This window comes from Hesperophylax consimilis, chromosome 12 (genome assembly GCF_061612785.1).
Source record: "Hesperophylax consimilis isolate HC1 chromosome 12, BYU_Hcon_1.0, whole genome shotgun sequence".
NCBI lineage: Eukaryota > Metazoa > Arthropoda > Insecta > Trichoptera > Limnephilidae > Hesperophylax > Hesperophylax consimilis.
This window is the reverse complement of record NC_142847.1, coordinates 11,711,208-11,726,076: the sequence shown is the minus strand read 5'-3', so window position 1 is coordinate 11,726,076 and position 14,869 is coordinate 11,711,208. Positions and strand designations below refer to the sequence as shown.

Below are 14,869 nucleotides of genomic sequence, written 5' to 3'. Positions count from 1 at the left end.
CTATAAGTTTCCTAAATAAATTTAAATAAAAAACAATTTTAAAAAAATAAGTTCAAAATAAAAAGTAGGTACAATATAAGTGGGTACAGAGTAAAACAGAAATAATAATATAAAAGATATTGAACATGACGTTAGCAATGTAAATATTTTTTTCGGAAGATGCAAAGATGCGAAGATGCGGTGGGACTTCAACACTTCTAATTTTAAGCTGCCATATAATGTTGGAGATTTATTGCTTTTCCTACTTGAGATAGACAATAGATAAGGGTTTCAGTAAGTAGTTTACCTAACACTTAAAAATAAGTCCTAACAATGATATTTACAATGCAACATTTTAGAATTTCATAATATAGTTGTAAGACACCGTGTTTATAAATATACCATGCCAAAAATATTACTGTACTTTACAATATAAGGCTATGACATTATTTGTGAACATGTGAGGAAATAATATATGTTTTTATGCTACTTTTAAAAAAGAAATGACGAATAAATATAATTCTTATGACAAAAACTATTTGGAATAGGATTTGTCGCATTCCGGAAAAAACAGATACCTAACTGAGTTTTGCAAATATTTTTGTATTTATTATTGTGACGGCTGTTTCGGGGTTCAAGTACTTATAAAATTTCAGTTACGCCACACGAAGGCAACTTATTTATATGATTTTATTTACCCCTTCAGTATTCTTATTTGTATGATGTTTTGGTGTTTTATTAACACACTTTGATCGGGTTATTTTTTCACCGGCAGACCGCTGAAAATGGGCGAAAATAAAGGTCCCGTGCGAATTTCTTTAATTTGTTTTAAATCGCTATATCTTCGAAAATAATGGAAATATTTTAATAAAATTTTCTACATACTAACTCAGCATACCCAAGCTATAAAATTTCTAGCCGAAAACCGAGTATTATTTCTAATGCAACTTAATAAATCGAAAACAAAATCATTGTTGGGTCATTAGGGTTCAATTTTTAAAGTATAAACTAGGTTTCAATTTTATAAAATTACAAATTATTATATTTTCACCAAGCCCAAATCATTATAAAAACAAAAACAATTGCCACATCACTAGTATCGTCAGAGTAACACATTATTACCCATTCAAATACCACGTGTGCAATTGCCACCCAAAAAACCATCGGAACATGCTAATAATATTGGTTATTTTTTAAAATGAAATTTAAAATAATCTCCTCGGAACACAACCGTAGGACAATTTGCTTTTTAAAACCTGCCATGCACTTGTAAATATTTATTATGGTCCGCCTTACTGTGTTCGCCGATACCTGCTTTTGTTAGATGCGCCAGACACTCGGTAGTTGAGTGGGTGCGGAACCGAGATAGAGAGATTTGTTTCGAGTTCCAGGGACATAAAAACTCTCGTTCCAGGAATTGAACTATTATAATAACAGAATATCTTATCTAAATTACTTATTTCATTGTACTTCAAACGCAATACCTATCAAGTGTCAGGTGTTAATAATATAGGTCATTTTAGTTGAAATATCGATGTACACAAAAGATTCCAAGATAAATACTAAAAAAAGACTTGCATTACAATTTGATAATTACGTACGTATAGTTGGAACCTTTACAGAGAGATTGGTTTATAATATTCATATAAAAACATCGGATAATTTCTTCTTTTCTGCCATTGAAATGCGTCGGGCGCAGAAGGTAGAAATACACTTCCGACGTTAAGCATCAATCGACCGAACGCGAACGGGAAGAACTACCCTTCCCGATTAAAGTGTGTTAAGCTAGCTTGGAATGGCTTTAGCTGTGTTTGGTGACCAGAACTGAATATCCTGGTACTTCCCCACCTTCCTCTTCCTCGTCTCATTCCCCTCACCTACCTTCAGTCTCACAACATTCCCCAATTGGGGATAGGCCATAGTCTCACTGACTCCAGACGGGAGCGATTGAGACTCTTGTGTGGTATTCAATTAAAAAATGTACTAATAGACGTAAAAAGTAGAAGAACAAAATAATATAACTGGAAGTGGGTTTACAAGCGTCCTGAGGGGTTTTACATGTTGGTAGTACAATATTAACATCACAGAAAGTTTTAAAACAAAGTAAAGTTAGTAATAATAAAAATAAAACTATATTAGATAAACAAATACAACAAACAAAAATTAAAATAACACAGCAAACAGAGAGGTTATTAATTTTCTTTTGAATTAACTTAATGTTTATAAGGTAAGGTTTATGCATAGCACAAAGGATTGCAAATTATTATAAGCAATAATTATTGTAAGGCTGCGGTTACACTTGGAAGTTTTTTTTACCGTAAGTGAGTTAAGGCAAAATTATCTATCGAAACGTCACCTATAAAGTGACATGCTGCCAATGGGACTCGAACCCACGGCCTTCTGATTACCGGTCAGCAGCTCTACTTCTGAGCTATGGCGGCTTATTTAATACCCGCCAAATTAGTCAATGTGTACTTAGTGTTCTGCAAGCAAAATTATTGCTTATTAATTTTTTTCTTACCTGAAAAAACCAACTTCATTTTTGTAGGTAAAGGAATTATAAGTGCTTAATTCTCCCACTTAAGGGCGTCGAGATATATGTCTTGATTAATTGACTAATTTGGTGGGTATTAAATAAGCCGCCATAGTTCAGTGGTAGAGCTGCCGACCGGTAATCAGAAGGCCGTGGGTTCGAGTCCCATTGGTGACATGTATTTTTTCTCGGGAGCTTTTTCAATTTGTAAGTTTTTTCTCTTACAATAATATTGCTTATAATAATTTGTAACCGAGAGGTTTACAAAAATCTTCTTTAATCATGGTTATTATCGGTTAAACTTGATTAATCTTAGTTTATCTTGGTTTATCTAAGTTAATCTTGGTTAATGTTTTGGTAGGCTTAGTTAATAATATGGGTATTCTTTGTTAGTAGCCTCCATACTCAAAAACTAAATACAAAAAACAAATATTAATATAAGTACACTGATGCTCGAACTCTGAATTTTGTAAAATAAATGGTTAAGCAACCTAACTTTTACTATTGTCTAATTACCTTGTCATAGTTACCTAAGATTATTTTTGAGAAATAGTTCTTTGCTAATTAGCGCCATGCACTAGTCACCAAACCTGCTGGAGTGTTATTTATTTATGCGACAATTTGGGTTTCCATTTTTAATTTTGTACCTATTCATGTATGGGATTTCAGCACTGTGCAATGCCGCGTACAGTTCAGACTTAATGAATCCACCCATAAGCGACACTTTGAACTTAAACTCTTGTCTCTAACTGCTCAAGGAAAACCTCCCTCTGCGGGTGTAAAACACTCAGCCAACCTCCAATCATACAGATGAGGTTAAGGAAATATCCGAAGAAAGAGTTGACTTTAATTAGGTAGGTAGGCAGCTGGGCAGGTAGGTACATTGAAAAAAATTGAAAAAATCGTCATACATATCTTGCAATACTTAGTTTTAATAAAGTAGTGCGTATCTCTATTTGATAGCCTATTACTCTTGGAATTATTTGACATTTACGTGCCTGAAAACTTGAGCAGTAGGTAGTCGTCATCATGACACGAATTGATCAAGATACCAAACTGCAGAATAGATTTTCAAGCATAGCATAGCATGACAATATGAATTTTTCTATTGAATAATATTGTAAAAACAGTATATATATTTAATTACTCTAAATAACCTCAAAACTTGGTTCGTATACCTACCTGTATTCCCTAATGTGTTTATTGTTCTAGATGAGAAATATTTTACGTATGCAAATTGCATTGTGTATATATCTACTGATTAATCTATTGATCAATACATTATTTTAGTAATTGTGGAATGATTTGCCGGCCTCTGTTTTTCCTCCCTCGTGCATCATGGGTCTCTTTAATACCCATGTACAGTCTTTCCTCTCCTCAAAAAGACATGTTCAGGCCCAGAAGTAAATTATATTCCTCAGGGCCTCAATGTAAAAAATGGGTTTAAGTAAAGTAAACATTTTTTTCCTGCAATAAGTTATATCTTAGGCCCTTGAAGTGGTTTTTCACAAACACTCTACAAATAATCAAAATATTTTTTTTACTAGGTAGGTAGTTCCTACGTGCTTAAGTGTGAACAGTGTACACTAAGGACGGGTTGTTTCGGAGAATTTGAACAATTCATCAAATTTCAACGTTCATTTTCGGGTTCTGTGAAAGTCCTATTCAAGTTCTGTTACTATATGATTGTAGGCTAGTTGCTTGACAAAACTGAAATAAAAACAGAACTTGAAAAAATCTTTCACAGAACTTGAAAATGAGCGTTGAAATTTGATGAATTATTCAAATTCTCCGAAACAACCGGTCCTAAGAGTGCATAATAATAATTGGATAATATTTAGAGCATCGTATTTTGAAAAATCACCTCATGGGCGCTGAAACTATGGTATGGTGATACTATGGCATATCCTTACAACGACACCCTTCGAGGATTTTCAGGATTAGCATAACTGATGAATTAGCAAGTAACCTTCCCCAGGACTTGTTGAAATTACAACTAGCTTATGGCAGGATTATTCGTTTATTATATCTTAAAATATCACGTGACATTAATATTTTTTCAAAGACAGATCATTTATTTCATCTTATGTTGTTTTTTTTAAATGCCACACAATAAAGTCTTTTACAAATTTAGGTACGTTTTTATAGGTAAGTTGTGCAAAGTAGTATGACAAGTTTAAAGTACATAATATAATAATAACTGTGTAAAAAAAGTACATAAAAAATAAAATATGATACGTAAAAGATAGATATAATAGTACAATATTCTTTAATTGGCAAGTTGAAATCTGGGTAGCCGGTAGAGTCTACGAAGATTCATGTTATTTATGATGATAGAGAAATTATTATAAGCATTCCAGCTATTCTTTGAACACGTAGTCTCAGTGATTTTCATATATTATTATGAAAAAGTGTTATTACACATAAAATAAATAAAACAATTTGTTGAGCACGAGACCACAAAAAAATTAAAGAAAAGCTAATAATCATGCGACAGATATAAATATATTAGGAAGATGGCCAACTATATAACAGATGGATAACTTTTTTTCAAAATAAATGCAAAAGATATTATTATTTGTCAGCATAATTCACATCGAATGACGTTATATGATAATAACAGGATATTATTGTAGTACTTATATTATGTAATCATTACATTTATCTTAATAACCTATGGCTTGTCATTGAAGTAAAATCATGTATTATTTCATAGTGCTTTCACACAAACAAAAGTATTGAAATCCGTAAGTCTAAACTTAAACTTTAGGTTGCACAGTTTACACCCGCGCTGTGCAAGCGGGTTCCTTTCAGAGCATCGGACCATCATAATATGATTATTTGCCGGAAATTAAAACAAAAATTATGTCCTAAATGAAAAGAAAAATGATTATTGACATTAGATGTAATATGGACGATGGTCCCTTTACTTAATCAATTGTTTATGAAATTACTAACTCAACTCTTTTTCTCGTTAGAATGGTAGAATAGAGTCATAAAATAGGTACATAATATTCGTGATAATTACTAATATCAATGAACGAAATCGTTTTATCTAAAATCAGAAAAAATTGCAATCGCCCAACAAACATTTGGTAGGGCGCTAATGTCAGATGTTGTTAGCTTTGACGAAACCGATTCCAATAAATATAAGGGGGATCAATCAAATTAATAATAATATGACCAGTACGTGATAATTTTATCCAACTCAGTTCTATCTAAACAATAACTTGTTTATTTACGGTGATAAGTTTATTGTTCGCCAAACAAGTTGAGAAAATGATTAGTTTACTAATGCGGATTTTGTGTTGTTTAGATATATAGAGAGATTATCTTGCCTTTATCGCGAGATTAATTTTAAAAGGGTTCCCAGATTTTAAAATAAAATTTTGAAACATTTTTATATTAGATCAGCCGGGCTTTACACACAATTTTTAGAATTCGGATGTAGGTAGTAATTTTTATTTTATTCTTATCGTCAAGTATGCAAAATTTCATCAACATCGGAATAAAACTGTAGATTTGTATAAAAAGCCAAACCAAACATCTTTATATATTATGCATGTAGATGGATATATAGGCCCTGTCCCAATCTTTTTGTTTTTGTCGGATGTTTTGAAAACATTTTGTCGCTGGAGACCTGACTTGAGATGACCGCCGCTAACTATGAAATTTGGCAAAATTTCGTTGTTGTTTCTAAGCATAGAAAAATAATTACTTTTCTACCAACCTTACGGTTTCACTGTCAGTGAATTCAATTCATTTGGCTAATACCATTTGTTCCCACCCAGTCAAGGCCTGGCTGGTTTCATTGGCTGGCTAAGTCCTCCATCACTGAATAAGCAACCAACATCTGCCGCTTATCTTATCATCTTTCTTTTAAGAAATAAACCTTTTCGCAATTGTCGTCCATCGTAGAAAGGCAGCTACTAAGTCAGAATACTTATTGGTGACAAACATAACGCTAGAGCCAAAGCGGTTCGTTAAAATACAAGCCAAAATCGATAGTCAATTTTGACAGACGTGAAGGGAGATAATTACGTTATTTTCTGTTATTTCTAATATAAAATGTATCATAAAATCGTCCATCATTTTGAATTTTCGGAATGCTATTCTTTTAAAATTAAATTTGCATCATTCTAGACAAGCAAATTAAATTAATGTATTATGTCGTCAAATTAACCTTTGTTTGTATGGACTCGTCTTTTCAATGACAGCGTATCGTTATATACATAGGATATACACCGGTGCCAAATCAAGACCAAATTAAAAGGATTCTGAAAGCATCGGAATATAAACGTATGGCATACGGGAATATACGGAAGTCGTTAAATGTTCGTAATGAACGGACGCCTTATTAAAAACGTAATGTACTGTGATATTCGTAAGATATATGCGGTTACCAAAAGGGCAGCAATATGAGAGGGTGTCCAAAAGACTCTAAAATGTATGTACCTTGCAAAAATATGAATACCCTTAAAACACGATTTATGGCAAATTCTGTTACGATCACTTTATTCTATAACTATATATAAGTGAACATTCACAGCGTTTTTGTTTCTAAACCTACCATAAGCGGTGGTAGTCAAAAGGATGCGAAGTGAAAGGTCGCCACATCGGTAGCGGGATTTATATATATATTTATATCGGACAACACTTATTGGAACATCTTTGAGTAAACCACCTTTCTTGATCATCCTTTCACATGTGATATATAACGCTGTAAATTACGTGGCAACATGTTTTTTTGTGAAATAAATTTAAAATGTGGTCAGCTATTATATATACAGCTATTTTATGCATATGCTCACAAAATTTTCATCATTAAATCATGAACGCATGTTGATCTTTTTTATGAAAGCACTTACTTGATATGCAATGTTGCCAAATCTTTTGTCCTTCTGTCGAGCTTCTGTTTGGACGGACTTGAACAGATTTATTTGTTGGTTGAATATTCGAAAATACGTAATGCATTGGAACGTTTGGCGCGAATATTTAAAATTGCGGGTTTATTTAAAAGTAAAGTTATACAATCAAAACTTATTTATATTACGTTTACAGTTGAATTAATTATTTTAAAATTAGTTTTGTAGAACAGGCTTTTATAAGATATTCTATCTTTTTAATAGCATTAATTTATTATTTGAAAATGTAGATTGATTTACAATTAAAATACCAAAGTTCAATAATATTAGTATTGTGTTTACAGTATTATTGGAAGTATATTTTATAAAATCTGATTTATTTGAGTTGTTTTCTTTCCTTTTATTATAAAATACCTATTATATGATTTTCAAAAAACGATTTTTGTACACAATATTTGTGCTGGTGTATAATAATAACTATTAATACATATTTTGTATTAATAGTTCTTCATTTTTGTTAATTTTATAACCTTAAATATAAAAGTTACAAATCAATGTACACCATAATATGTATGTATAGTTGTAATGTGTAAACTTTCCTAAATAAAGATATTATTATTATTTTTTAGTGGAATAAATCTTTGATTTTTTTTTTACATTTACTCCACACAAGAGGCCCTGAGGATAATAATTTCCCTCAGGGCCTATGTCATCTTTGAAGATGCTGTGTGGAGGGTCTTTTTGAGGAGAGGAAGGAGTGAACATGTGTCTTGAAGAGACCCATGTCATATGAGGGAGGAAACACAGAGGCCGGAAATTTGATCCAGAGCCGAGCCGTTGAACACCGAAACGAGTCGTAGAAACGACCCGTTCTCATGCGACTAATGTTAACCGTGTACATATGTTGGGCATGCATTTGGCGTGTTTCCCGACTATGCTCCGGTGCTGAAGGGATTAATGATGCTAGTTCCTCGGAGCATCTTCCATAGAAATACCGGTAGAACAAGCATATGCTCTAAAAATTGCAATCCGTTTGTTAAGATGGGAGAATCTATCAAACAGACCGCCCGTTTCTGCACAGAGTCGAGGGTTTTTTCAGGTATTTTCGGGCTTCACACCAGAGGTGGCTGCCAAATCCAACCGTGGGGCGCCCTTGTGATTTGTACAGGGTTAGCAGTTGTGTACTATTCAAGTATTTGCGGGCCCTGTACAGTACACCCTCATTAACCTCAATTAATTGAAATATTCAGAACTGTTTTATAGTGAATTGTTTTATAGTGAATACCTCACAAGAGTCCCAACTGCTCCCGTCTGGAGCCAGTGAGAATATGGCATCCCCAATTGGGGGATGTTGTGAGGCTGAGGGTAAGTGGGGAAGGGAAAGAGGAAGGTGGGGAAGTACCTGGCTATTCAGATCTAGTCACTAAACACGGCTAAACCCATTTGGAGCAACGTTTCAATTCTGAATGGTGGTCTTACACCAGGGCGATACTGGTAGTATCTTCCACTCTGGAACGTGCCGCAAATATACTATATATTATTTTAATTAATTAATTGTGAAATAACACAAATTAATCAAATAAAATTTATTTGCGCACGCCGGGTTCGAACCCGCGACCTTCGAACTAGTTATGTTACTGAGCCATTTTTTTGTTTGTTTAACAATAGCTCCACACAGGAAGCCCTGAGGAAAATATTTTCCCTCAGGCCTATGTCATCTTTGAAGATGCTGTGTGGAGGGTATTTTAAAGGAAGGGAAGGAGAGGAAGGATAAGGGGTGGGTGGGTGGGGTCTGTGGGTCCAGGAGTGACGGACGTATGAATCCATCCCTCCCACTGCGGTGCAAGACGATGTTCCCAAAGAGTTCTGCCTGAAAGGTTTCCCTCAACCTGTCTCTCCGGCCTTCCACGTAGCTGGAGGACACATCCACCGCCAAGACCCGAGCAAACCTCACCCCATGAACCCGGGCACAGTCACCAAACCACTTGGGGTGACCTATGGCAGAGGTGTAGTTATCCAATAAATGGTTCCCGGGGTGGCAGTACCAAATTGTAAATAGATTAGAAGATACTTTCCTGAATGGTCGCCATTCCCCATGGGGTTACCAGTCACGTCTTCCACTCTGGAATGTACCCGGCAGTAGCTGTAGTATAATCTACCATAGCCACATATTGAACAAGTCTTGTGTTTTAATAAAATTTTGCACAAATTCATTGTTTGGTAAAATAAAAACAAATTTGAAAAAATTCACATTTTAATTTATTTATTTTCAGACATTTTTAAAAACTTTCATTAGGAAATTCAACAGAACTAAAACAAACTTTAAAACTAATTAAGTAATGATTTTTACATAATTGCAGTTTAAAAAATATACAATACGTTATACAAAACTGCCATTATCAGAGTTTAACAAAATATATAATAGCAAAATCGAGAGAAACAAAACATACTTAAAAAATAATGAAGTAATGATTTTTACATAATTTCAGTTTAAAATAATATGGAAAACGTCATACCAAACTGACATTTATCAGATATTAACAAAATATATAATAGCAAAATCGATTGAAATAAAACATACTTAAAAAATAATTAATTAATGATTTTTACATAATTTCAGTTTAAAATAATATGGAAAACGTCATACCAAACTGACATTATCAGAGTTTAACAAAATAGAGAAATAAATCACACTTAAAAAAAAAATTGCATTCATTTTCAACTAATTAATTTTCCTTATTTAGTAAAATCCTTATTTAACAACATCCCCATTAAAGAATGCCTTAAAATAATTGAAAATATCCTAGAAAAATCTAATGTCAACCCAATAATAAGAAAAGAGTTATTCCAGCTCATAAAAATTTGCATACAAACAAATTATTTTCTTTTTAATGATACATATTTTGAGCAATTGGACGGACTTCCCATGGGATCCCCTTTAAGCCCACTTCTAGCGGAGATATTTATGGATCATATTGAAAATATTATTCTTAAGTCTCCCTTAGCTAAATATATAATATACTATGTCAGATATGTAGACGATATCTGAATATGTTGGAAAGGCACCAACCGTCAATTAGATATCTTTATTAATTGGACCAACACTGTTAATAATAAAATCTGCTTCACAGTCGAACATGAGATCAAAGCTAAAATATTTTTTTTAGATCTAACAATTGGAAAGAATAATAATAAACATACTTTTGAAATATTTAGAAAACCAACTTTTACAGACACTACAATAAATGCAAATTCAACTCATCCTTCAGAACAGCCAGAAAATGCAAATTCAACTCATCCTTTAGAAACAGAGGTAATTATCTTTAAAATGTACAAAAAGTACGTTACCTGAGAAAAATCCACATAATCGTGTTAGAGTACTAAAATCATCTTCTATATTATTATGCCCAGACAATTCTGAAATTTCAGAATCTCTAAGAAACTCAAATATTTCATGTATTTAAAAATGATAATATTGCAAAAATAGCAATGTCTGACCCATTAATATGTTCATATGGGTCTTTATTATTAAGTAATCACACGGAACACCATTTGAATACACATATAACATCGAAGATGAGGGATTTAGCCAAGGTGTATATAGTTATTAAAGAACAGAAACCTTCAATTTCAACCTTTGATTTAGCGTTTGACCCTGTGCATTTTGATGTTTTTATTAAAGCCGTACAAATAAATAGTGGTTACGATGAAATTACAGGTTCTGTAAAAATTCCTAGCATGTCTCAACGACTTTGTACGGCTATAAAAGATTGTACAAAGTCGTTGAGGCATGCTAGGAATTTTTACAGAACCTGTAATTTCATCGTAACCACTATTTATTTGTACGGCTTTAATAAAAACATCAAAATGCACAGGGTCAAACGCTAAATCAAAGGTTGAAATTGAAGGTATGTTCGTTACCAGTTTAGTACAATATGGACATGAGTTTTTACGGTCATGCACTCGTGCTCATTTACTAGTAGAAATAGTGCTTCGAGTTGTAGTCGATGACACTTCGATTGCCTCCTGCTTCTCTAAATGATGTTGCTCATCATCGGCGTTGGAAATTTTCATATCTAAAAAGTAACAATACATTATTTAGCTTTCTTTAAACTTAATTAGTAAAACCTCAAATTATAAGAAAGCAGTCATTGTTGAATGAAACACTAGTATATATTGAATTATTTCGCGGATAAGCGATAAGCCGCCATAGCTCAGTGGTCAGAGCTGTCGACCGGAAATCGAGGGGACACGGGTTCGAGTCCCGTTGGCGTTATGTAAATCTCAATTATTTGTACCTATATTTTGTTAACTCGGATATTTTCTTATATTATTTTGTATAACATATATTTATCATATAAGATATAAGATCTGTATAATTAAAAAAATATATAAATAAATAAAGATGTACATTATTATCTGTAAAAGCCCTATGGGCGTTTAAATAAATAAATAAATAAATAAAGTATCTTTTATCAGGAGATTTTTCAATGTGGATGAGTGTTTCAGGCGAATAATTATTGCTTTTAAAATAATTATAATTAAATTAAATTATTTAATTAAATGAAGACAATATTAGCATCACTCAATCTAAAATCTGAAACAGAAAAGATACGGTCACATCTGGGACTCGCACCGGACCTTCGGCTTTCTGGGCCGCACCTCTGACCATATAATAATCAAATTATATGTTACGTATTGATTGTTTCAACAGTATTAAACATGTTTTCTGTAGATACCTGATTCTATCGAAGAAGTAACGTTGTTCGGTTTGTATAGTGAATCATCTTCGGACGTCGGCGGACTCCTTTCTAACATTACTTCAGTTTTGGTTTCTAAAATAAAGCATAATATATTATATATTTATTGTTATTAAGTTTAATTTGTAGAACTCCATTTTATTTTTTATTTTTTATATATTCAATAATATTGTTATTGGGTTTATAAAAACAGTTTATTTTTAAACAAGTTCTGCTGTGTAATTATTATTACGCGTGACAGCTGTTTCGCCCTCTGAAGGCATTATCAAACTGTCGAAGGCATTATCAAACTGATAATGCCTTCAGAGGGCGAAACAGCTGTCACGCGTAATAATAATTACACAGCAGAACTTGTTTAAAAATAAACTGTTTTTATAAACCCAATAACAATATTATTGAAAATATAAAAAATAAAAAATATATTATATATTTATCCAATAATAATATCTCAATGTAGTAAGTAAGTCATGTGCACAAATATGAAACCTAACCTAATATAATAACAAAACAACAGACTAATTAAGCATTTGCAACGGAATATTTAATTAGCAGCATTTCTGATATTACCTATAACAATTTACTATAAGCTAAGGTAGCTCTGTAATATTTCAGATTATTATCAGTGAATATTACCTGAATCTGAGGAAGTTTCATGGTTAATTTCTTCGCCCAGTATGCTCTGCATATTGCTGATGATTAAACTTTGTCCTTTGGAAATTAGCGAAAAGGGTGAAGACGAGATCATGTCGTCAGTACTGTTTATTGATGTACGTAAATCACTGGTTCTTGGAACATCTATAAAATATCAAGAACAAACACATTGAAACATACATATATGTACCTGCAGTTTTCTGTTTTTGCAAATTTTATTTCCACAAAGGAATTTGTTTAATTTGAATATGAACAAATTAATGGGTGATTATCCGACGTGTAAAACTTCGTTTTAACTTAATTATTTTAAGAAACAACTGTTTGAAAACAAAACATGCTTTTAAATGCATATTTTAGTATAGGAATATGGCTTTAGTTTGATTTGACATTTTTACCACAAGTTGTTAGGTTAGCTTTTTTGAATTTTGTTAATACATAATATATATCTATTATTCAAAATAATTTTACTGCTTGGGTTCTCAAAAAAGAAAGAAAAAAATCATGACCTATATAATAAAATACGGTAATTATTCTGTACTCATTTGATAAGCATAGATTAAAATTGTTAATATTATATTTATTATATTAATTCTATATTTTACAATTAAGGTTATTACCTATTTAGAAATATGTAATAGCTTACCGTATTTAAAATCCATTTCGCAAAGCTGAAAGATTTTATTAAATCTCCTTCGTAATAAAGCTAATAAAACGCAAAAACAAATCAACCTGTCAACTGATTCGTGATATACGAACATTGAATAACGGTAATATTTAATATTATCTGTTAGCCAGTTACAAGTCATTAAGTGTTTCAGAAAACTAACCTGAAGCTAGCTTCAAATGGACCAATACAAACAAACCAGCCTTGTGCTAGCAAACAACATCATTCAATAATGGGCTTTAAATAATATAACTTTAGAGGTTAATTTTGCATACAATTCTTGAGCCTTATAGTTCCTTTCGAATATTGTTTAGACCAATACGCAATGTCGTACGATAATAAGCTCTAAATAATATTACTTTAGAGGCTATTTTTGCATACAATTGTTAAAACATTTAATTACTTTAGAAAATTATTTGTACACCTGCGTTTGACACAAATAACGATGGCAACGTCGCTTTTTGAGATCAATGAAGTTAGTTTAACATACGATAGAAATAATTAACAAAGTCAGGTTGAATATCTGAGATAAAATCGCATATAGGAGCATATCTAATGCTCACGAAAATCGCACTTGTCACATCAAATTGAGTTGAAAATGCCACTGATCTCGTCTCGCCGAGACGATTAAAATGGCATTTAAATCTCAATTTGTCGATGATCAAGTAAGTGCTCAATGATCAAGTAAGTCGAAATGATCCAATAGTTCCGGTTATTTGCAGACGCTAAGATGTACAAAGTGCCGTATCATAAACCTATATATATATATATATATATATATATATATATATATATATATATATATATATAATGTAATGTGTATATATATATATATATATATATATATAAAATATTGTTGAATTTGATCCACACAGTATGTAGGTACAAAATATAAAAAATCCAAAATATTTTTTTTCTTTCAGCCGACAAAATACTGTTAATGTGTTAGTCAATTTAAATAGCTTTATCAAAATATTCCCCTACTTGATGAAAAAAACTTCAATAAGGTATGCTTATATATTGAAATCGATGTACTAAATATATGAACAAGATCGGAGTATTTGTTTCCTAGATGTTGAAAGGAGTGTAATATTGTGACGTTGATGTAGAATTGCTACAATAATATGGTAGGTACTGTCTTGTAACTGAACTGCTTAGAGTATGAAAAGAGATGACATTTAATAAATCAGGGGTATCAAACATTGAATGAATGATTTTATACAGACATGTTAAATCGGAAATGATTCGACGATCAGATATTTTTTTTAAATTTAATGAACAACGCATGTTATTGTAATTTAGGCATTCTCTAGGAATGCCCATTTTAAAATTTGTATATCTTAAAAATTTGTTTCAATTGCATGTGAAATATATTAGAAAGTTTATTGGGTCCTCTATTTACCACAACTTTATTACA

General features: G+C 32.0%; 1 protein-coding gene and 1 non-coding gene across 3 annotated transcripts; one reads left to right on the top strand and one right to left on the bottom strand.

Moving 5' to 3' along the window:
* Positions 1–2,617: 2,617 nt before the first annotated feature.
* Positions 2,618–2,689, top strand: TRNAT-GGU (transfer RNA threonine (anticodon GGU)). The gene has a single exon. It is a non-coding gene; the product is annotated as a tRNA-Thr (tRNA).
* Positions 2,690–11,258: 8,569 nt separating this feature from the next.
* On the bottom strand, positions 11,259–13,946 carry LOC149419144 (uncharacterized). Of its 2 annotated transcripts, XR_016302864.1 has the most exons (4): positions 13,432–13,946; positions 12,771–12,932; positions 12,117–12,212; positions 11,259–11,453 (listed from the first exon to the last, which is right to left on the bottom strand). XR_016302864.1 is itself a non-coding variant. In XM_089637698.1 (3 exons), exons 1-3 carry the CDS (start codon positions 12,880–12,882, stop codon positions 11,347–11,349), a joined length of 315 nt encoding a protein of 104 aa, XP_089493824.1. In that variant the 5' UTR covers positions 12,883–13,059; the 3' UTR covers positions 11,259–11,346. The 2 variants fall into 2 exon arrangements, 1 of the variants encoding a protein (XP_089493824.1); XM_089637698.1 differs by lacking the exon at positions 13,432–13,946 and having other exon boundaries at positions 12,771–13,059.
* Positions 13,947–14,869: the final 923 nt, after the last annotated feature.